General features: G+C 43.6%; 7 protein-coding genes across 7 annotated transcripts; 4 read left to right on the top strand and 3 right to left on the bottom strand.

Annotated features, from left to right (window-relative positions):
* Positions 1 to 942: 942 nt before the first annotated feature.
* O0I10_009716 (uncharacterized protein) lies at positions 943 to 3,173 on the top strand (the record flags this gene model as incomplete). Its single annotated transcript, XM_058489703.1, has 2 exons — positions 943 to 1,723; positions 1,798 to 3,173. 2 exons carry the CDS (start codon positions 943 to 945, stop codon positions 3,171 to 3,173), a joined length of 2,157 nt encoding a protein of 718 aa, XP_058339579.1.
* A 205-nt stretch (positions 3,174 to 3,378) lies between these two features.
* O0I10_009715 (uncharacterized protein) lies at positions 3,379 to 4,382 on the top strand (the record flags this gene model as incomplete). Its single annotated transcript, XM_058489702.1, has 2 exons — positions 3,379 to 3,490; positions 3,565 to 4,382. The coding sequence occupies 2 exons, from the start codon at positions 3,379 to 3,381 to the stop codon at positions 4,380 to 4,382; spliced, it is 930 nt and encodes a 309-aa protein (XP_058339578.1).
* Positions 4,383 to 4,708: 326 nt separating this feature from the next.
* O0I10_009714 (uncharacterized protein) lies at positions 4,709 to 5,827 on the top strand (the record flags this gene model as incomplete). Its single annotated transcript, XM_058489701.1, has 5 exons — positions 4,709 to 4,805; positions 4,889 to 4,996; positions 5,058 to 5,167; positions 5,228 to 5,563; positions 5,630 to 5,827. 5 exons carry the CDS (start codon positions 4,709 to 4,711, stop codon positions 5,825 to 5,827), a joined length of 849 nt encoding a protein of 282 aa, XP_058339577.1.
* Positions 5,828 to 5,930: 103 nt separating this feature from the next.
* On the bottom strand, positions 5,931 to 9,404 carry O0I10_009713 (uncharacterized protein; the record flags this gene model as incomplete). Its single annotated transcript, XM_058489700.1, has 12 exons — positions 5,931 to 6,212; positions 6,278 to 6,475; positions 6,540 to 6,746; positions 6,811 to 6,942; positions 7,001 to 7,219; positions 7,282 to 7,455; positions 7,519 to 7,707; positions 7,780 to 7,877; positions 7,942 to 8,125; positions 8,184 to 9,036; positions 9,103 to 9,185; positions 9,252 to 9,404. 12 exons carry the CDS (start codon positions 9,402 to 9,404, stop codon positions 5,931 to 5,933), a joined length of 2,772 nt encoding a protein of 923 aa, XP_058339576.1.
* A 194-nt stretch (positions 9,405 to 9,598) lies between these two features.
* Positions 9,599 to 10,554, bottom strand: O0I10_009712 (uncharacterized protein; the record flags this gene model as incomplete). The annotated part of the gene is made up of 4 exons (XM_058489699.1): positions 9,599 to 9,913; positions 9,966 to 10,138; positions 10,203 to 10,355; positions 10,419 to 10,554. The coding sequence occupies 4 exons, from the start codon at positions 10,552 to 10,554 to the stop codon at positions 9,599 to 9,601; spliced, it is 777 nt and encodes a 258-aa protein (XP_058339575.1).
* A 1,412-nt stretch (positions 10,555 to 11,966) lies between these two features.
* Positions 11,967 to 12,539, top strand: O0I10_009711 (uncharacterized protein; the record flags this gene model as incomplete). The annotated part of the gene is made up of 1 exon (XM_058489698.1): positions 11,967 to 12,539. The coding sequence occupies one exon, from the start codon at positions 11,967 to 11,969 to the stop codon at positions 12,537 to 12,539; it is 573 nt and encodes a 190-aa protein (XP_058339574.1).
* A 4,422-nt stretch (positions 12,540 to 16,961) lies between these two features.
* Positions 16,962 to 18,573, bottom strand: O0I10_009710 (uncharacterized protein; the record flags this gene model as incomplete). The annotated part of the gene is made up of 4 exons (XM_058489697.1): positions 16,962 to 17,394; positions 18,252 to 18,369; positions 18,423 to 18,503; positions 18,558 to 18,573. The coding sequence occupies 4 exons, from the start codon at positions 18,571 to 18,573 to the stop codon at positions 16,962 to 16,964; spliced, it is 648 nt and encodes a 215-aa protein (XP_058339573.1).
* Positions 18,574 to 20,692: the final 2,119 nt, after the last annotated feature.

Here is a 20,692-nt window from a genome sequence, read left to right as displayed (position 1 = left end):
AACAATCAACCAAAAGATCTCGACCCTTGGGAGGAGGACGTATAATATTGCACAGCTACAACTTATTTTTAACGATAATGATGATGCCACCAGACACATGTCATCATTCTTCAAGTTGACAGAAGGAGTTGACCACACGTGTGTATTTGGCACATGGCCTAATACGGGATAACCTATTGAATGATGATGATAGACACTCACTATGTCTTCTTTGTTGTTAGATGGATAAGAACGATGATGCTAATATCGATCGTTGGATCCGTTGTGTATTCAACATACTATAATGAAGATCCAAAAGTTTCCATGGATGGGATTCGAAAAGCCCATTCGAAGCTACAGGGGTAGCTTACAGGCACATGCAAGTTCAGCGGAAGTGCATTGTTCACTGATTGCCCCACGTGTTGGTATTCGGATCGCTTAGGATAGCTGAAATTGAGAGGGCAAGCTACCATGTTGACGCATGGATAATATATCAAAGCGGATACTTTGGAGCGAGCCACTGCTGTGGACACATCTCGTTGTGGTGCATCGTGAACAAAGACTAGTCCTTGTGCTTCGTTTTCTTTGTTTAAGTCTATAATTAGACATTCATTGTTTTCATCCCACTTTCAAAACTTCTGGAATACAAAAGGTACATCATCACCGACAACTCGTGTACGTAGTAGTGAGATTCATTTATCAAAGAGCAACATTGTAATACAATAAGGGTGATAAAACATTTATACTAAGGTATGACTTTGAAGCTGATCATGCAAACAGGACGATTCATGCACTGAGTTTGGAAGCAAAAAGTAGTAGTGAGCGATAAGATATCATGCATGGATGGTTTACGCGTCCAATCATACGCCTGGGATCTCGTATTACTAGCACGCAGCTCAATTTCGCGACTAGGTCGTGTACCTCTTTTCGGGCCTATCTCCTTTTCGACATTGGTTGTCCTCCATGGCACAATCCACACGTTCTCCTCTGGCAGATGCAGACGCCAATGCGCATGTCCTTGACCGTAGTTTCATTCAAGAGCTTGACCAACTGAAGCAGCTATTCACCCATGGCACCGAGGCAGTAAAAGCACAAGACTTGGAGGTTGCAGCGGCGACGTTTGACAGGCTGCAGCATTGCATTCAACATGGTGTGCTGTCAACCTGCTTAGCTATGCGATCGTACACTTATCAGAAACGAGGCAGCAACAATGTCGCTTTGAAATTGTCGCAAGCACTGACACTGCGCAACGTACGTGATCCTGACGGCTATCTACTTGCAGCAAACCAGCTACTCTTGCAAGATAATCGATCTGGGGCGATGCGGATGCTGTCAACAGGTATCAAGCGTGTTCCTTGTGATCATCCTCGACACCACATCTTGGTACAACTTGGACAACAATTACAACAAGAGATTGAACAACGCAATCAAACGCTTCTTTGGTTACTTCCAGCCGAGATATTGGATGGCATCTTGCATCATTTGTTCTTGGAGGACCTTGTTATTCTCGCATCCACATGCAAATCATGGTACAAGACAGTCTATGAATGGCCCGGCACTTGGCGTTGTTTCACTGTCTCGCATAAGGATACAGCCTACAAGAGCAGTTTCCGAAAGCTGCTTGCAAAGGCACCAAAGCAGCACATTCGTCATCTCACACTCTATCAAGACATGATGGAAACACCGACCATGCTCATGTATGAAACAATCGCTGGATATCGATGGAACAACATTCAATATTTGAGTAAGTAAAAAAGGAGGGTGGAGGGGTTTAATAGGCTACCACAGGCTTATGGATTCTTTTTCTTTTTATTATAGGCATGTCGTTGTTATTGGATGAGGAAGACATGTCGGCACCTCTTGGAATTATCACCAACACAAAAAACACGCTTCAGGAGCTCAAGTTACGCAATGATATGGGGAAGGTGCTCAACCATGCCTTGAAGAGTTGTCCCAACTTGCGATCATTGACATTGGAGGACCAGATTCGATACACGGAGGAGGAATTGAATATGCCGCCGCTCGCTTTACCACCAGGGCCATTTCCATTGAAGCATTTGCGTATTAATTGCGTCTATACAACACTCAACTTGCTCGATTTGATTCGGAAATCACCCCACCTTGAGAGCTTTCATTTGACATACGACGATGAGACTTTGGAGCACTTTTTCGATGACTTGTTCAGGCTGATTTATTATGAACTTCCTGCATTACGCAAGCTACATGTGGCTCATGGATCCTGCAAGGTTTTCTCATCCTATTCTCCTTTCGGTGATGAATACGAGGCAACATCACCACATCATCCTCGTCGTCAACAGGCCACTCAGCCAGGTTTATACAACTTGGTCATGACAGGCAATCATCTTCATGCTGGCAGTGAAAAGATCGATCTCCTTATCCGAAAGAGCAAAGCGACCCTTGTGAATCTTGATTTGGATCGGCATGGCTATGTGACAGATATTTACAACACCATTGCATCAACGGGCATGACCGCTCTTCGTAAATTGGGCTGTGGACCCGCCATCGATGGCACAGCTGATTATGCATTGTTATCGAGTGTGATCAAGGCATGTCCAATGCTTCAAGACGTGTACCTTCCGCCCCTTACAGTCTCCGATGATGTGTTGGCCACCCTTGGACAATTGCAACACCTTGAAAAACTTGCACTTAGCATGGAAGGCAACCAAATTACAGCTCGAGGCATGAAACGATTCATGAAACGTACGTCATCATTGGTGTATTTGGAAGTGTTTATCTCCAAGGTGGATACCGTCAAGATGCGAGCATTGATTCAATATGTGTTGGCGTGTCCTAGCTTGCGTACATTGGATATCACCTATGATGGATGGCATGAAAAGAGTGCGGACATGACACCCTTAAGCGAGGAGATGCAACGCTCTGGACTACGCAAAGTGATCTTTTCAGGAAGACATCAATCTTTACCCATGTTGATGCCATGGGTCGCCCACCTCAAGGAATTGCGGGAGATTGTGATTGAAGAGCCGCCTTTCTTTCTTGATCAATCCGCATTGATATCAGATCAAGCAATGAAGAACTTTGTAAAGAGCTGGCCACATCTATCCGTTACCCATGTGCAAAATGTCACGAAAAGAGTGTGTCGTATCAATATCGATGGCGTCCCCACTATCAAAGAAACGGTGATTCCCGGTTTGAAATGGTTTCCTACCTTATAAATAGTTGTATTTCCCCCCTCCCCCTCCCCTTGTATATGGTAGTGGTACAATAATTAGCATGAATGATTTCATCCATGGATATGCGTGTATGTGTAAATGATAGTTCCTGGATTATCATGCAAGAAAGCGGACCGTCACGGTCATTATTACTTATGTGTGTGTGTACCAATCGGGCTTGCTTTGGCCCTTTTCTTTCCACCCACTCATGTTTAAGCAAATAACCCGGCTACGCGTCATTGGCAACTCTTGTCGAGTACGTCAGTTTTCCTCAAGTTCAATACAATGGGAAGAGTCCAAACGCAACATTCGGTCATTTCGTAAGTCGTCATAGTGCTGGTTAGTGGTTGGTGGTGGTGGTCAACGATCCTTATGTACCGATCAACAACAACAGCTTGGCTTTTGCACAACGACCCACCCCGTATTGAACAATATCCATATGCACATGCGAGTGGTCCTTTCAGTTTGCTTAATATCTTGCCAACGTTTATACAACATGCTTCGAGTGTACGGCTGGCATCAAGGACGCTATATTTGAATACGGGCTTTTCATACTTTCCCGAGCAGTTTTTACTCGGTGCAACCATGGCAACGCGACGAGCCCTTGAAGTCCTTTCACAGCATTTGACGGATCCAAGCAATGAAGCACGACGAGAAGAATTGGAACAAATGATGAATCCAATGCTATTGGCTCGACTCGAACAAGGGGCAAAGAAAGCTTTGGGATTGCATGACGAAGTCTTGTTGAGCGTACCACAAATTTACGATGCCAATTTGGGCGATATTTGGCTCACGCTTGGAAATCCACGTGCGTTCATTACACCTCGCGAATACGATGTATTTGAATGGATGACAATTCAAGTGGGTATGAAAAAGACCAATGACGCTGACGAGGAGTCCTTTGGCGACGCAAGAATGCGTGTGGCTCGTGGCCTATTGGAAGGAGCTCATGTGCGCGTGGATGTCAAGGTGGATGCAGATGTGGTTTACAAGGTCAATCGCGGGGATGATATCCTATTATATGATGAAGGCCGAAGGACGTTGCTTGTACAATTCGAGACCCCATACTTTGAACCAGCAGACAAAATGGTGTCTTCAAGAGATGAGAATGGCGAGCCTATCAATGACTGGTCATGGCGTATCTCGGATATTGATCAACTACTCACAAAGGAAAAGTTAGATGGTAGTAGTGATGAAAATGACCAAGAATAGACGTAATTATTATGTATCTACAATAACACCATCATTGCATCTCTTATCATTGTCGTTGCTTAATCATAAACTAGATGCCTCTCATTAATAATGATATCACTTGTCGTCATTGAGTCATTGTGGATGAAAGAAGGGCAAGATTGTATTGATGGGATGATCTACAATCCTTCCATTGGTCTACATAGAACTCAGCCAGAGAAGGCTGTACATGAAAAAAATGACAAGGGCTCAGTATCACAGGGTGGAGAAAAAAAAAAGAGAACGCATAGAGAGATATCCCATTTTCTTTACTTTCTTCTTACCTGCTACCACTTATTCACTTGGGAATGAGCAACGAGCCCTCGTACCAAGCCAATTTGAAGCAAGCCCTGCTGGCAGGTGCTATGGCTGGAACCGCTGTCGATACCGCCCTCTTCCCATTAGGTAATAGAGAGATCACTACTACGACGACACACAACGAAACGCGTTTCCTGTCCATTGGGTTCCTGACATTTATATACATTCAGACACGATCAAGACACGTCTTCAATCGCAGGCAGGCTTTATTGCGTCTGGAGGTTTTCGTGGTGTCTACTCTGGTCTTCTTACAGCCGTGATCGGTAGTGCTCCTAATGGTGAGTACCAAGTCGTATGGCTAATAGTTCATCCCTCACTCATTACAAAGGGTCCCTTTAGCTTCACTCTTTTTCGTCTCATATGAAGCAACCAAGCGATTACTCGGTGCAAGTGTGGACCCGAAACATTCTCATTTTGTGCATATGGCAGCTGCATCTTTTGGTGAAATTGTAAGTAATCGTGGTTGGGTGGTCTATGGACAAAGAGACTAATACAAGGTGATGATCTAGATTGCATGCACGGTCCGTGTCCCTACCGAAGTCATCAAACAACGTATGCAAACCAAACAATTCACAGCAACATCCGATGCCGTTAAGCACGTGATCAGGACCGAAGGTATCCTTGGCTTTTATCGTGGCTTCTTATCGACCGTTGCACGCGAGATTCCTTTTACTTGCATCCAATTCCCACTCTACGAATACTTTAAACGCCAATACGCCATACACAAAAATCGACGGATAGAACCTTATGAAGCGGCATTATGGGGCTCCTTGGCGGGTGGTGTCGCTGCTGCTATCACTACACCTCTCGATGTATGCAAAACAAGAATCATGTTATTGCAAAAGGTAAAAAAAAGAAGGAAATTTGCACATCATCCTTATAGAGTTGCTAACATGGGGCTATCATGATAGAAACATTTGGCACCCGAAAACATTGGCATCGTTTCAACATTCAAGCGTATCGTAGCAGAGGAAGGTCCTCGAGTATTGTTGGCAGGCATTGGACCTCGTGTGATGTGGATTTCAATTGGTGGCAGTATCTTTTTGGGTGTGTACGAGAAGGCTGTCAAGACGCTTGTTCAATTGCGCATGTTAGAAGATCGGCGATAGAAGAGATTATATATACAATAGAGATAATTGGCATATGTAAAAAAACATGATGGGTTCTTTCTTTTGCTTTTAATGAGTGCTTATGTACATTCTATGGTGTAATTTATGATGAAAGCTGTGTAAAGACGCGCTTGTTGGAAGTGTCAGGGGTAGCTGAGCTCTCATCAAAGAACTCGGCTGTATTACGAGCTTCCCAATCACGTCGTAGGTATCCAAGAGCCGCCCGATTGAATCCCATAATGTCCTTTTGTCGCTGTAATCCTTCTCTCAAGTGATATCGGATCGAGTCAAGCATCGGTCGCATAATACGGTTGGCGACAATTTGGTTGTGATTGATCTTGATCAGAGCGAAAAGTACCCGTGAAATGACAATGATATTCCAGTTCTATAAAAGAAGAACTCTTGTTAATATACACGCACCCCTTTGTGTCCATTTCTCTTTCATCTTACCTTTTTAGCCCATGATTCAATGTATGAAAGTAGAGAAAGGACCTTGGAAAATGGTAGAACAAGTAATGCTTCTTCAAGATCATTGGCCTTGATCTTTTCCACAACATTGAGAACATATCGATCCGGGGCAACATCACCCATAGCAATCAAGATGGGATTCCTTTGAGGAGGTTGTGCTGGCATACCCTTTGCCTTTGCCTATAGAGTGATACGTACAACGATTAGCAATGAAAAGGTGGCTCCATAGCAATGCCCAACTTACAGCTTCATATGCTTCCCAGCCTTGCTTTTCTTCATCTGCAAGATCCAATGCTTCTATTATCCGCTCACCGGCCTTGAGGGTTTCCATTGTTTGTTTTCCTGCTGAATCAAGTTCCATATCATTGACATCGGCCTTCTCCATTTGACTAACAAGTGTGGATTCATAGAGCTCTTCGAGTTCTTTTTCTCGCTCTTCTTCAAGGAAAAGCTATACAATATTGCCATGTGTAAGTATACCATGCCGTCATTTTGATTCCTCGACAAAAAATTACCTGTTCATCCGTCTTTTCCCAAATCCGGAGTGAGCGATCATGAGAGCCAGTGACAACAAAAGAGCCATGCTTTGCAATGGCTAAAGCCCACACTTCACCATGATGTCCTTGTAACTTCATAATATTCTCAAACTAAAATAAACGCGTTAAGTACCAAGGATCCTATCACATTCAAGTCAAACCAACATACCTTATCACCATCCCAATACTTGACCACCTTGTCTTTACTGATAGAGAAGAAGTAATGGGTGCCATGCACGAATTGAACACCAGTTACACTCTCTTGATGTGCAAAGATGGATTTGTGACAATCACCAAAGTCAAGACCCCAAATCTTAACGTTCTTATCAGCAGATCCAGTGGCAATGAGTGTGTTGTCAGACGAAATATCCATAGAGAGGACGGGAAGCTGCAAGCAAAGGGAAACGGCGTTAGCATCATTGCTAACATACAACATTGATATCCTATTACCTTGTGACCATACAATGACAAAAAGAACTTGAGTGTGTCATGATAAAAGACCTTGACGGTGGAATCGAGCAAAGAAACGGCAATCAAGTTTTGATCGGGGCTATATCGAACGCACAAGATTTCATCCGACATTTTCAGTGTACGCATATGAACAAATGTCAATCGCTTGGGTTTCTATGGCAACGTACAATTAATAAGATGCATGTGTGTATAGCTGTGGACAATGGGTAGCCTTACCACCGACTCATCGAGTTTGAAATCCCAAAACTTGACATCCTTATCAGCACCGCCAGTGACAAAACCCCGCTTGTCAGGTCGCATTTGCATGGAATACACAGCACCACTATGTCCCTTGACCGATTCAACGAGTGATGATGAGCCGAGATCGTACAACTCCAGCATACCAGCCTTGGTGCCAACCAAAATCTAATCCATCATGGGGTATATGATGAGTAATCCACATATTACCACCCACTCACAAGGTATACAACTACTTACATGGCGGTTACCAGGAAGAAAAGCGCAACAAAGTGCATATCCACATTCAATGGATCGGATACAGGATCTCGTCTTTACATTCCAAATCTTCAATAGACCTAAAATTGCCATCATCAGCATCAGATCACTCCCCTTTGTTATCATCCATCCTCCTTGACTTACCATTTGAAGCTGAAGCCAATACTTCATCATCCGAGCTCAATGCTACAGCACGAATATCCGATCGATGGCCATGCATATCAATGCTTGCTTGTCTGGAAGGTTCCAAAGTAGGATCGGCTTTCTTATCAGCAGGCAATGGGGCATTGTAGACCTCAATGACGTTATCATTCAAAGAGACCATGACCTAATTCATTGTTTAGTCCACTTGAACTCCTTTCCTCATGATCTTCATATATATATACCTGAACATGACCCTTCTTTTCATAATCGTTCTTGGGTGGGAAATCAAAGCTGCGGATTTTGGTAGGTGCGCGAACAATTATGTAGCTGTGATACAAGTCCTCTGCCAAAATGTCATCGCTGATCTCGATATCCTTTCCTTTTTCCTTTGCACGCTTTCGACGACGTTGAATCTTTTTGCGGATCTCATCATGCTCACGCACTTGATAAAGCTCGACGGTCTTGTCATTGGATTGAACGCCCACAAATTTGCCTGAAGGATGAAACTTGATACTGACAACACGATCACGTGCACTACGAGGTACGTTGCCATAGAGGGTGATACCTTTGGCGAGGGCAGGTGCACTGTTATCCTCCCCATCGACTTGCATCGTATCCAATTCTTCAATAGGCTTATCAAGGATCGACCAATCAATCTTCCATGCTTTCAATTGGGGCTCGGCACCACCAGAGATAATCACGTTTTGTTCTGGATCAACGTCAAAGGACCAAACTTCTGTGCGATGGCCGACGACTGTTTCTCGACAAAATTGACTCGATAAATCCCATAATTTCAACAAGGTGTCCTTGGAAGATGACAAGATGTATCCATCTGTTGCTGTGCTCTCATCGCGTCGTCCGCTGAGGAATTTCAAGCATGTGATTTGCTCCTTGTGGCCTTTGAGGCGGTAAAGACCCATCTCAGCAACAACATCCCATACAATGATATCCGTATCCTGGGAACCGGATGCAAGTCGTGTGCCATCTTGATCAAACGTCAATGCTGTTACGGCGCCTCGATGACCACTCAATGTAACCGTAGCTGATTCGGCTGTTGTATCTGCTGTCCACAATCGCACCATACCATCCGCATAGCTATAGAGATACATACTTAGCACACACACATACATTCAATCATCCCACTCTTAGCAATAGACTCACCCTACAGCATAATCTCGGTTGTTGGGACTCTTGGCGATACATGTCACGGCTGCTGTATTGTTGGATTCTTTCCATTGGCCAACCTAGACATAGTGTTAGTCCACGATCTGCCGATTAAAAGAGCATTGGGTGGGGAGAAGAGTACGCACCTTGGTACCCTTTTTCAGATCCCAGAGGATCACTTGTTCAAGAGCAGGAGCAATAGCCAATTTGCCGGTAGCATCGTAGATAATGTTGGAGAGTGTCGAGTTGATGACACCAAAGCTGGCAGTCGGCTCGTACCGAAGATAAGCTTTGACCATGGAGGTGTTGTTGAAAGTCGGTGCAAGATCTCGATCGCTTGTCAAGAACGGCTCACCACATTTTTTTTGTAGGCCCGAGAAAGCCACTGAGCTTGTATTAACACCCCATTATCCCGCCCATCCCATCACGTGATCCCTTTTGAAATGAAGTATCCTAACTCCCCAGCTTTATTATGCCATTGCCACTAAATCTATCACCTGGTTGATATTTCAGAGGGGGTGGTATTATTATTGTTGTTATTGGGCTTTGGGCTGTGGTCATTCTTGGTTGTGATGCTTCGAATATCACCCGTATGAGCTCGCTTGACACGCTTTTTCCTTTGTATCGCGCTTTCATAGTTGACAATGGGTACTGATAGATCAAACATGTCCGCTTCCATTGTATCATGCCGTCGAAGTAGCTGGTTTTCTGCTGACATTAATCGTTTCAAGTTTTCTTCGACAACACGTGATTGCTGGGAATTGAGCTCTCGTACACGTTGAGGATCGTCAGGTCGATGAATATACACCTATACATCATATGAATATCTATTTGCTCCATCACTATTTATATATACTTACAGGTGTTTGACGGAAAGAATGGCGACTTGGGAACTTTGGCATATGAGAAGGTGCGTATTCGGGTAATGATGTCGTTTCCTCTGTATTCTCTTCTTCCTCATCATCCGACGATAAAAAGTTGTATTTCTCCTCCGTTTGAATGCTTGACTTTTGATTAGCAAGTGGTATATGTACTAGATATCCATTCTATAATAAGCACAAGCTCTCGTTTCCATAATAAACAATGTCTATCCTTACCACGATCCTCCCTATGTTGATTGAGATAATTGCCTAGCTCTGGTAACTGCATTCCTGATTCTTCCAACGAACGTATCACGTCATGATAGTTGGGTCGTGTCCGGTTCCCAAGTTCTGCATAAAGGTGTGTTTTGGCAAGTAGATTCTCTAAATCTGGTGCATTGGATAGAGTGTCAGTCTTTGAATCGCGCATTGTGACCGGGAAGAAAAACTCACAGTCTTCCAGTGTTTCTGTCAACGTGTGTAATGCTGATCGCTGTATTGAATCGAAGCCGCAATTCTTGGCGAGGAGGGAAACGGCGTGTGAGTTGACGTGGAAAGGGAAATCTTGGTCGTCATTGTCGGTTGCCATGCTGAGAAAGAGTTGTGTAGTCCAAAAGGGAAAGAAGCCGCACACTGGAGCGGGATTATTGATCCAGGACATTCTGGCTCCGTGCTATATGATAGCTCACACATTGACTACAATGACACCCCATGTTCAATAGTTGAATAAAATGATAATGAACCACATCCATATAAAATGGCTATTGCTATGAACGTTACTACTAGATTCGGTTGCTGCTGCTGCTGATCCCGTTTGCCTGCATTGAATATATCCCTGAAGCAGATAAAGCTCCATCATCATCATGTAGTAAAATGCAGGCTACAAGGCCTTACATCCTCCCCTCCCAACATCAAAGATAAGACATTTTTCCTTCTTCCTTAATAAATGGGCCTTAGACCACTAACCAGCGTTGCTTTGTTGTACACAACATGATGATTTGTATTTCAACGTGGCGCTAATTGACGGCTGGAAATGCAGTGTTCGCTTCCATCATGCACTCCTTTCCAAGAGAGAGAACGCCATCAAAGTTAACGTAAATGAGAATGGTGTGATTCTAGCAGGTTGTGGCAAGTTCAGGGGAATAGAGTGGTGAGGTGCATGACTGTTGTTAACTTTAAGCACTTGTATGCAAAAAAGGTGGAACATGTATCGAAAGTAGAAGGATCCATTGACCCGTTTATAATTGGCAAAGGTCGACGCTTTATCGAATGCATATGTATTGCCATTGACTTGCTATGCAGAGAGCGATACCGCTATATGCAGCTTGCTGCTCCATGTTTGCGCCTTCCGACTTAGCGGTGCGTAATGGATAGTGCTGGATGCATAACGAAGACATGGATGTTTGTCGTACAGAGTCAACTTTTTTGTCATCAATGCAAATCACACATCATCATCGGTTATGGATACATCCACTTTGAGTAAAAAGCTATGTTATTGTAAAATGTGGCAGTTGTTGATGTGGTGGTGGCCTGAACGTAAATGTCAATGCACCACGGAGTTCAGTGGGTCAGGGATCAAGTTATTTTTTATACAAAGAACCATCATTTTTGCTCTCTAACCAAGGCGGCGATATATAGTAGTGTATAAAAGGACACTAATCCCTTTGCCAAGGCGCCAATAACGTTAACCCCCTTAACCAACGTTCCCACTTTTCTCGCTGTCTGCACCTATCCATATGCAGGTGGCTGAACATGAGCATCATCCCATACAAGAAACACAAAACTAAAGCATGATAAGAGGCCCATCATGGATGTCCTCGGATCTACGGCAAATGACATATCCCTTGATCATGATGGGCTTTTGCTCATATACTTTCCCCCCTCCTCAAAAGTTACATGCCAAAAGATTCGCATATAAAAACCGCCAATGGGTCATCTCCCCCCTCTTTCTTTTCTGATTACATATCATCTTTTATTCTTTATATAAGCAAGAATCTAATAATGCATATCCGATTTGTCTCTATTACTTTGGCAGCCGTACTAGCATTGTCCTCTGTGTCTGTTCAAGCAGCACCCACACCGGTTCATCAAGGTCTTCAAGTCCTAGGCAAAGCTGTTGATAGTTATGAACGCTCGTTCGTTACCTTTGAGAAAAGACATCATGGTGGCAAAGATGGCGAGGATGCTCATGATGAAGATGATGAAGAGGAAGCCGATGAAGACGAAAAAGAGGCTGACGAAGAAGAAGAAGAAGAAGATGAACGTCATCGACATCATGCACGTAGCGATCAATCATTAGCACTTACTAATGGCGAAGGCGATCAAAGTAAAGTCAACGGCGTTCAACCTAAAGCAAGAGATGTAGTCAAACGACATGGACACGGCGAAAATGAAGCTGATGAAGATGAGCCTGAAGAAAATGAGAATGAGCCTGATGAGGATGAGCCTGATGAAGACGAGAACGAGCCTGATGAAGATGAGCCTGATGAAGACGAAAACGAACCTGATGAAGAGGAACCTGACGAAGATGAGGATGAACGCCGCCATCACCGTCATGGTCATCACAGTATATAAATAATCCAATCTATTGCTACATACAAGCTATAATATGATGCATGTTGTATATTGGCCAATGTGCCACGAGTAGTTTTGATCATCTCTGACATCCAATAAAAACCTCACTCTCACTGATTTACTACACAATTGTCCTAACCAGAATGGCTAAAGGCTAATACAGTAGCGCCTGCATCATCATGAACCCTTCTCCTCTGTATCAAAAAGGCAAGCAGAAAGCCTGCATCCTTGTACCTCGTGTTAAAGGATCCTCATCCTTCTTTCCTTTCCATTCATAATACATCATCCCTTCCTCTTGACCATCGAAGCTTCCATGACAGCGATAGCGATGATGGGTGTAATGCAATGCGTGGCTCTTGATCCTCCTTGCATATCCCAAGCGTCTGACATATGAATTCTAAAAAGTAATGTGATATAGTTTAATGTCATTTGCTGAACCATGTGCCTTGTTGAATAATGTTCATAGGCTGCATGGGGAAAAAGGAGGTGACATTCAAAGTCAAAGATGGATTTTTGGTTTACTGCTGGCACTCTGTTGAATACTTTTAAGAAGGGCTGATATATATTGACATGGATATTTAATGGAATCGTATCATGATGGATAGTACAAAACTACTATTGTGCCAAAAAAAAAACATCTATGTGTCGTGGACCTTGTGGGCAGAATGACTCCAAGAGTAAGGGGGGGATGGTGTAAGGATTTGCGGATACCCAGGAACAGCAGCAACAAGGTTTACACCATTCGAAATGGATACTTGGAAAATGGTCTTCGAATTCAGAGAATATTGGTATCAACCGATCAGCAAAGTAAAAAGGTGCGCTCATGATTGGAGTGTGCCTACGCATTTTGATGCATCATACAAAAGGTCATTCATTGCTTGTTGTGGTGATCAGGTACCGCATTCGGATGTGCTTGTTATAGATGGAAGTTCAAATTAGATTTATCGTTCTTTGTCCCATTTCCCATACAAAGGTACACGAATGCCTTACCGAGTTCCTCCCCCAGATGCTTCTTTGTTATCCCTTGTTAGAAATTTCCAGATTTACAGCAGTATGGCGCTTGACGATTCTGCGAACCCTGTGCTCTTGACTAGTAGTGCGGTGTTGGTATCCAAGGAGATGAACATAAAGCCATCGAAATTGTAGCCCGAGGTTGGTTGTTGGTTCATATAACCACTTGAAACGGTGTATTTTCTTCTTCCGTGTGATGACAGATGTTGGATGCCGAAATGCGTCTCAAGTATGGGTGGGCTTCAAGAACGATATGCATGCTTGATAATCTTCAATGTATCGTTGGGGATGTCTTGTGATAGCATAGCGTCGCTTTTGTTGAAATGCTGCTGCATGAAACCAAATGTCCAATGAGCCCTTCTCAGTATCATTCCTCTTGAGGATATTGTTGCTCTTCATCCACTCAGCATCATTGCCAACAGCAGCAGTCGTCAACTTCCTCGCCCTTTTGAAATCCATGAAACATCATCTTGACCAATCGATGTCAGACGTGGACCTTGATCGTTGATTCTAAATGATATACACATCTTCAAATGAATAAACTTATACCTGCATTCCTTTTTAATGACATACCAAAGAGTTCACGACTTGCTTCTTGCTAATTTCCTTGTCAACATGGGCGCCACTGCTCAAGTTATCCCACTTGTCGGGTACCATCATGATCCAAAGGTGATCTTGCTCAATGACATCCCTTTTGCCCATCACTGTATTGAAATCGAAGATGCCTGGTGTCACCCAAAGCTATGTAACCGTTGCCTGTTGCTTGTTGCTGACATAAACCGCTTATCAGAGACTTTTGCCGAATATCCAGAACCACCAGACGATCGAATCAAATAATGATGTTGCTGCTTGTTGATGACATGATCCACCCATAAGAGCCGTGCAATGCAGGATGTCCACAAAAAGAATTGCCGATAACGAGAACCACCCGATGACGTGATAAAGCTCAATGGCACCAATGATGAAATGGATGCTGTACCTTGTTGTTGATATGACCCACTTGTGAGAAACGTGCGTTGCAGGATGCTCTTCATAGGAAAATGCCTGATGCTTGATAACAGGAACCACCAAAAAAGCGAATAAGTGTTGGTGACATGAAAAAGACGTTCCTGGCTGTTGACATCATTTACCTATCCATAATACGACACTTTGCAATGATAGCTGCAACCTCGAAAACTTCAAAGGACCAAAGAGCAGTAGCCCACATGCTATGATGAAAGAGGATGTTGGTATATGATTTACAAAAGGATGGAGCATTACTTACCAGTGATAGACATATGCCATAAAATCAAGTAACCTTGGTGTCACCAAAGACAGCATACTTGCTAAACGATGCGGAGACACCTGAAAGCCAAAGCCATACGCAAATCGGATATCCCTGATGCCATCCAAATGACCAAACTAGCTTCCTTGCTGCAGAGGAATCCATAAAAGATAATGTTGGCAGTCGCTTTGCAAAGAAATGGAACATTGCTTGATAACCAAAGCCTTGTAGATGTCGAAAAACGTTGATGCCACAGCAAGGTATGAACGCTGTTGGCTGCTGTTGATACACTACGATACACCCGAAGAGACGAGAGATGGCTGATATCCATCAAACATGTTCCCAATAACGCGAACCACCAGATGATAGCATAAAACTCGCTGACATTGAAAGACATAGACGTTGTTGCTCGATGCTCGTATTGATCCACCCTTAAGCAATGTACGCCGATAAATAATCTTCAAAGGAATTGCCAGGAAAGGCGAACAAGAACATTGACGTGCTGTGTGATAACATAATATAGCCGAGCAAGAGCCTACCACTATACTTCTTTCGTAAGTGTACTTGAATGAGACAAATCACAGCATGAACGCTTTACCTTGAGGTATCCTTCAATAGCATTCCTTGCTTCCAATATGGCATCGCTCTCTCACATCCATCGTGTGCTGCTGTAGCTGCTGCTGCTTCATTGTAAGACTCGTTAATCAATCAGCAGGTAGTCCTTTGTATATCCAAATGCCAAGCGTACCCAATGAAACAGTATCCAGTATTCTTCCTTTGAGATCCATATCCTGCCACTGCTCACAGGTACCATAATAATCCAACATGGCCGACCTGGAATAAACGCAAAGTAAGATAACAAGTATTGCATCCGCTCTTCTTGTCAGCATACCCAAAAGTGGCAACATAAAGACGTGTTCATTGTGTGACAGCCATGGAAAGAATACACACGACATCCCTTTGGAACTTGCATAAACGAAAGAATCGCAACCTACACGCGAACGTTAGTACCACAATGTTCACCTTGAAATGCAGCGATTGGACGTACACGTTGAATTGCGAATGGAAGCTGGAGTCATTGCGCGTACTTGTTCAGAGCTTGTAACTGGAGAGCGTCGCCATGGTCACCCATTGATGTTGAGTAAAACAAAGGGAGTTCAAGTTGCCTTTCTTTGTGAAGGGGAAGCGGAGAAGATGTGGCCCTTTGTCTTTCTGAAGGTGAAAGGGTAAGTCAATTGAATATCCTGAAAGCGAGTCCTTTGAAATAAAACATACTCAAAAGGCCAATCGGCACAGAATAAAATCCACAAGGGAATGAGATAATATGGTCGCTACAATTCAGTATAGTTCAAAGTGTTTTTATTTGAATAAGGATACTGCTGCCGACGCAGGTGCCAGGCGCGATTTAGCAAGGGCGATCCTGTGAAGCTTGGTGATTGTGTAACAAATGAGATGTGTAACGAAAAGACAATAAAATGATGGGTGTAACTGGCTCATGCAATAAGGGGAAGGGTGTGGGTGATGGTCTTTGATGAACAGTGATTGTGATACGCTGTGACTTTATCCTTTGAAATGTAACGGCTTTATTGATAGGATTCTGATAAGAATACGTTTTGATAGTTATATGATAAAGATATGGAAACTCACTTATTGTGTAGAGAGTGTGTGTGTTTTACGTGTTCGTGTGAAAGAGGTGAGGTAAAGAGAAGGTGAGTACAAAGTTAATAAAAGGGTGATTTGTGTAAATGGGGTCTCTAGCAATAACCGTTAAAACGTTTACAACTGAAACACGTAAAAGAGATTGATCAGAGGTATAGAAAACAGAAAGCTGTACAAAGAGCTAAGGATGAGAAACAATGATAATAGGGCACAAGGGTTGCACATGTAACTTACAGATAAGAGACTTGAAAACGTAAAGGAAATGATCCCAAAGACAATAGGGAACAGAAGCGAAAAGAGGGGTGAAACAACAATGGGTAACAAAGGGGATTAAATACAAAAAGCGTCATGCATACAAGCTATCGAAACAACGAGAGGGGCAAAAACTACAACCGGATCACCGTAAAGTCACATGATATGAATCTTTGCAAACTCCTTCAATTGTGCCAGCAAATCACTATTGAGTGGTCTGTGCAGCAATTTCAAACTCAAAAGTCTTCTTCAGGATGTGTTAAAACATCAATGTTTCGCAATGTGTTGAGTAGTGCTGGCCATGTACGACGCCAATGACCCTTGAGATCGCCTGTGGAACGTGGCAACACGTTCATGATGAAATCCAAAAGATGCGTGTCGTCAGGTTTTGTAGCTAAGAGTTGTTGGCCGAGGCTCTCATGCAAGTATTGAATCATTGGTTCGATACGCGGGCATCCATCCAAGTCGTAATGATCACGGTGTGCAGCTTGATGACCACATCTACAATTACCCAATGGATAAGATGGCAACCAATGGGTGCGCCATTTGATGAGACGATGACGTTGTAGAGAGGTGGCAGGTAAGTAGAGAATCGGATCCCATATCCGCTCCGGTCGTGCACGAGCCACCGCCTTAAAGTCGGTACGACGTTGTTGCATCTCTTGAGTGCTACGAGCATCAATGGTAAATTTCATTGGATGACGTGGTAATAGCATACAATGCAGTATAATGTCATACCTCTGCCAATAGCCTGTGCGTCATAATAAACGGAACGTAATTATTGTTGCTTACAATGCTTGCTGGCCTTCGCCTTGGCCTTGGCCTTCCCTTTGCCCTTGCCAACATACTCCTCTTTATCATCACTGCATGACAGCTGGTGCTGCTATTAGAGCTGTATGTTCAGGTCAATAAAACATTCAACAAGACAACTATAAGAGTCATACCTTGTTGCAATGCACCTCTTCTTTGCGAGGGATGGCAAAAGCTATGTGATTAACACACGCTTTTTCCATCCCCTTACGCCTCAGCATATTCAATGGCTCCATCAACGAAGAGAAAGTGGTGAAAAGCGGCGATAGTATTGTAGAGATCCAATGAAGCGTGATAGTTCTTCCTTGTCTTGCGGTATGGGCCAATTGATAATCTTCGCCACCTTCTCATCATCTATGAGGCATGGTCTTGCGTTGTCGGCCCCACTTGCCCTTTGGTGTCACTTTTGGCCCCGGTGTATGCATTCCAAAGATGAGCTTATCCCACAATGTAAGCCCTTGTGGTCCCTAAAGCGACCTAAGTCAGCTTTAGTGGAAAGGCCAAAGGTCTGAGCTACTGAGTGAAATCCTTGTTGGTACACTGCTTCGTGCCCAATCACGCCACGATTCAGAGTTGTACCTCGAAGGGGCCAGTGCGAAAATTGGGAATCTTCTTGAGTTCCATTAGATTCTCAAAGCCATCATCTTGAAACTTGAACTTCAGGTTTTTGGCGATAGTAAACTTGTGGTTCACCAAAGTAAATAGGCCAAGTTTACCATTGACAGGGATGGTTGAGCTTGGAAAATTTGTCAAAGTTCACATGGTCCACAGCTTTGGTATCATCATCAGGAACCGGAGACTCTGTACGCTCCATAAGGCGAGCACGCATTTGTGCTAAAGAATGAATAATAATAAGTACTCAATGATTGAATGATCAAATTACATACCTGGAGCAGCATTGTATGGGATCAAAGGGCGCTGCGTATTGAAGGAGGCAATCACACGGTGAACAAGATCAAAGTTGTTACCTATGGAATGATAAGCCATTGCATAAAACATTGCTAAGCATAATACCATCGTACCGTGATAATCAGCCATTTGAGACCAAAAGGAAATAACTCATCAATGGCTAAGAATAGCCAATTAATAACATGTACATAAATGACCAATGAAAATGACATACCTATGTTGTCGGCTAACACATCACCAGCAACAGCAAAAGACAAACCATGGTTGGCATCTCGCTTCTCTTGCGTGGGTTGAATAAAAAGGCGTGTATCCATGTATTCGATTGAACGCCCAAACACCCTTGAAGAGTGTGGATGGTATGTGTGATAGTAGGAGACGTGACATGAGTAAGTGATACTCGATGTAGGAAAGACTTGGTCTCGAGAAGAACCAGGAAACAAAGATTGGATAGTGACCAAGGACACAACCATACACGAGCTGAGTCTGGATGATGGGTACACGTGATTATTCATGGACACGACAGCCCTTGTAGTTCAGGTCTCCATGCTGGTCCAGTCTTGGTTGTCAATTGTAAAATCCCTTTTCCATTCTGGGGACGTGAAGTGAGCACCATTGTCGGAGATGATAGCCTTCAGGGGGCACGCACATCCATTTGTGTATAAAGTAAGCCGTCTTGCCGACCATTGACATGGCAACCACCAGCCCGAAAAATGTGTCAATCCCAATGATGACAAAAAAATCGCATCCATACATAGACTTGGCCATAGAAAAGAAGTCGATCATGATTCTCGAGAATGCACCGTCTTGAGCTATTGGCACGGAAGAATGCTTGAGGTTGACGCCTTTGCACCAAAATGTTGGCATACTTCACAAGACAACGCGTAACGCTTGGCGTCTTCGAACATCTTAGGCCGGCAACAGTAGCGACTGATCTTGTCGATTGTGCTCTTGACTCCTGTATGTCGCGGCAAAATGAAGGAAGGCAAGAAGTGTTGTAGTAGGGTGACAAGAAGGCTGTGTACATGCGATGCAATTGCCATTCAGTCAAAGACCTTCACATCAAGACAGCAGTAGGATTGACATGATGAGTTCAACTAGAGCAATCGTTCGCACGCGGTGGCTGTACCTGAATGGGCCAACAGCTGAGCTGAACTGGTATTTCTTTGTCCAGCATTACTCAGTCAAATCCTCTCGGATCAATAAAGTTGAAGGATGGGTATGAAGGGCTGGAGCAGGACAATCGTTTACATGCATTGGATTGGGCAACAAAGGTGGTTGGGAGGAATGGACTATCAATCAGCAGTTTATGGAGTAACCATTAGATTGGTTTTTCTGCTTTTGGATGATATTTCTTTGTTTGATGAGCGTTGTTCAGTCAAATCCACTCGGTTCAAGAAAGTTGAATGATGGAAATGAAGGGTTGGATGAGTAGCATCATTCCCAAATGGTGGGATGGATAAAAGTTGAGAGTGGGAGGACCGGGCTGATAGCTGTCAATTATGAGCCGTTACTAAATAGTGTATAAACGTAACGTATCATGCATTGATCCTTCCAATCCCGCAAAAAATCGGCTGCGTTACACAAACACGCCCCTCTGCATCTTTGGCTCTCTAGTCATACTACTTGACAATGAACAAAGAGTTCCCTTTCATATAGCATCACGCTTACAGCATATGTAAAACATAAAGACAGCCATATCTCAAAACTTTACAATGAAGTGTGGGGTCTTTAAGAGAACAAGCTGCTCGGCTGAGTCAAAGCGATCTTGTGTCAAAGTATGAAGTCCATCGTGGCCAATCCCAGATTTCGCAATGTCGCCACCAGCCAAACCTGATCTGGGGGTCGACCTCCTCGACGACGACGACCAAAAAATATTTTTTGGGCTAGTTGCGACATTGAACGTGAAACTTTCACACAAGGTGCTGTTGTCCAAGCCGAGCCCATTGCTCTATTCAAAACCTCACGTTTGATTGTAAAGTTTGGAGATACAGGCACCTTTATGTTTGTAAGCGTGATGCTATATGAGAAGTGGTCTTTGTTCATTGCCAAGTAGCTAGACCCTGACAGAGCAAAAGATGCAGAGGGTCGTGTTGTGTAACACAGCTACGTTTGCATGAATGAAAGGGGCAATGTATAATTACTTTATGGATCATCTAGGAACAGGCATGTATTGCTAGCTAACGGCCACTTTTATCCATTCATCATTGTTGCGAGATCCACTGCATGGGAACGATGCCCCTGCTCTAGA

The sequence above is a fragment of the Lichtheimia ornata genome (genome assembly GCF_029851405.1).
Source record: "Lichtheimia ornata isolate CBS 291.66 chromosome Unknown scaffold00058, whole genome shotgun sequence".
Classification (NCBI taxonomy): domain Eukaryota; kingdom Fungi; phylum Mucoromycota; class Mucoromycetes; order Mucorales; family Lichtheimiaceae; genus Lichtheimia; species Lichtheimia ornata.
This window is presented reverse-complemented; position numbering and strand designations above follow the sequence as displayed.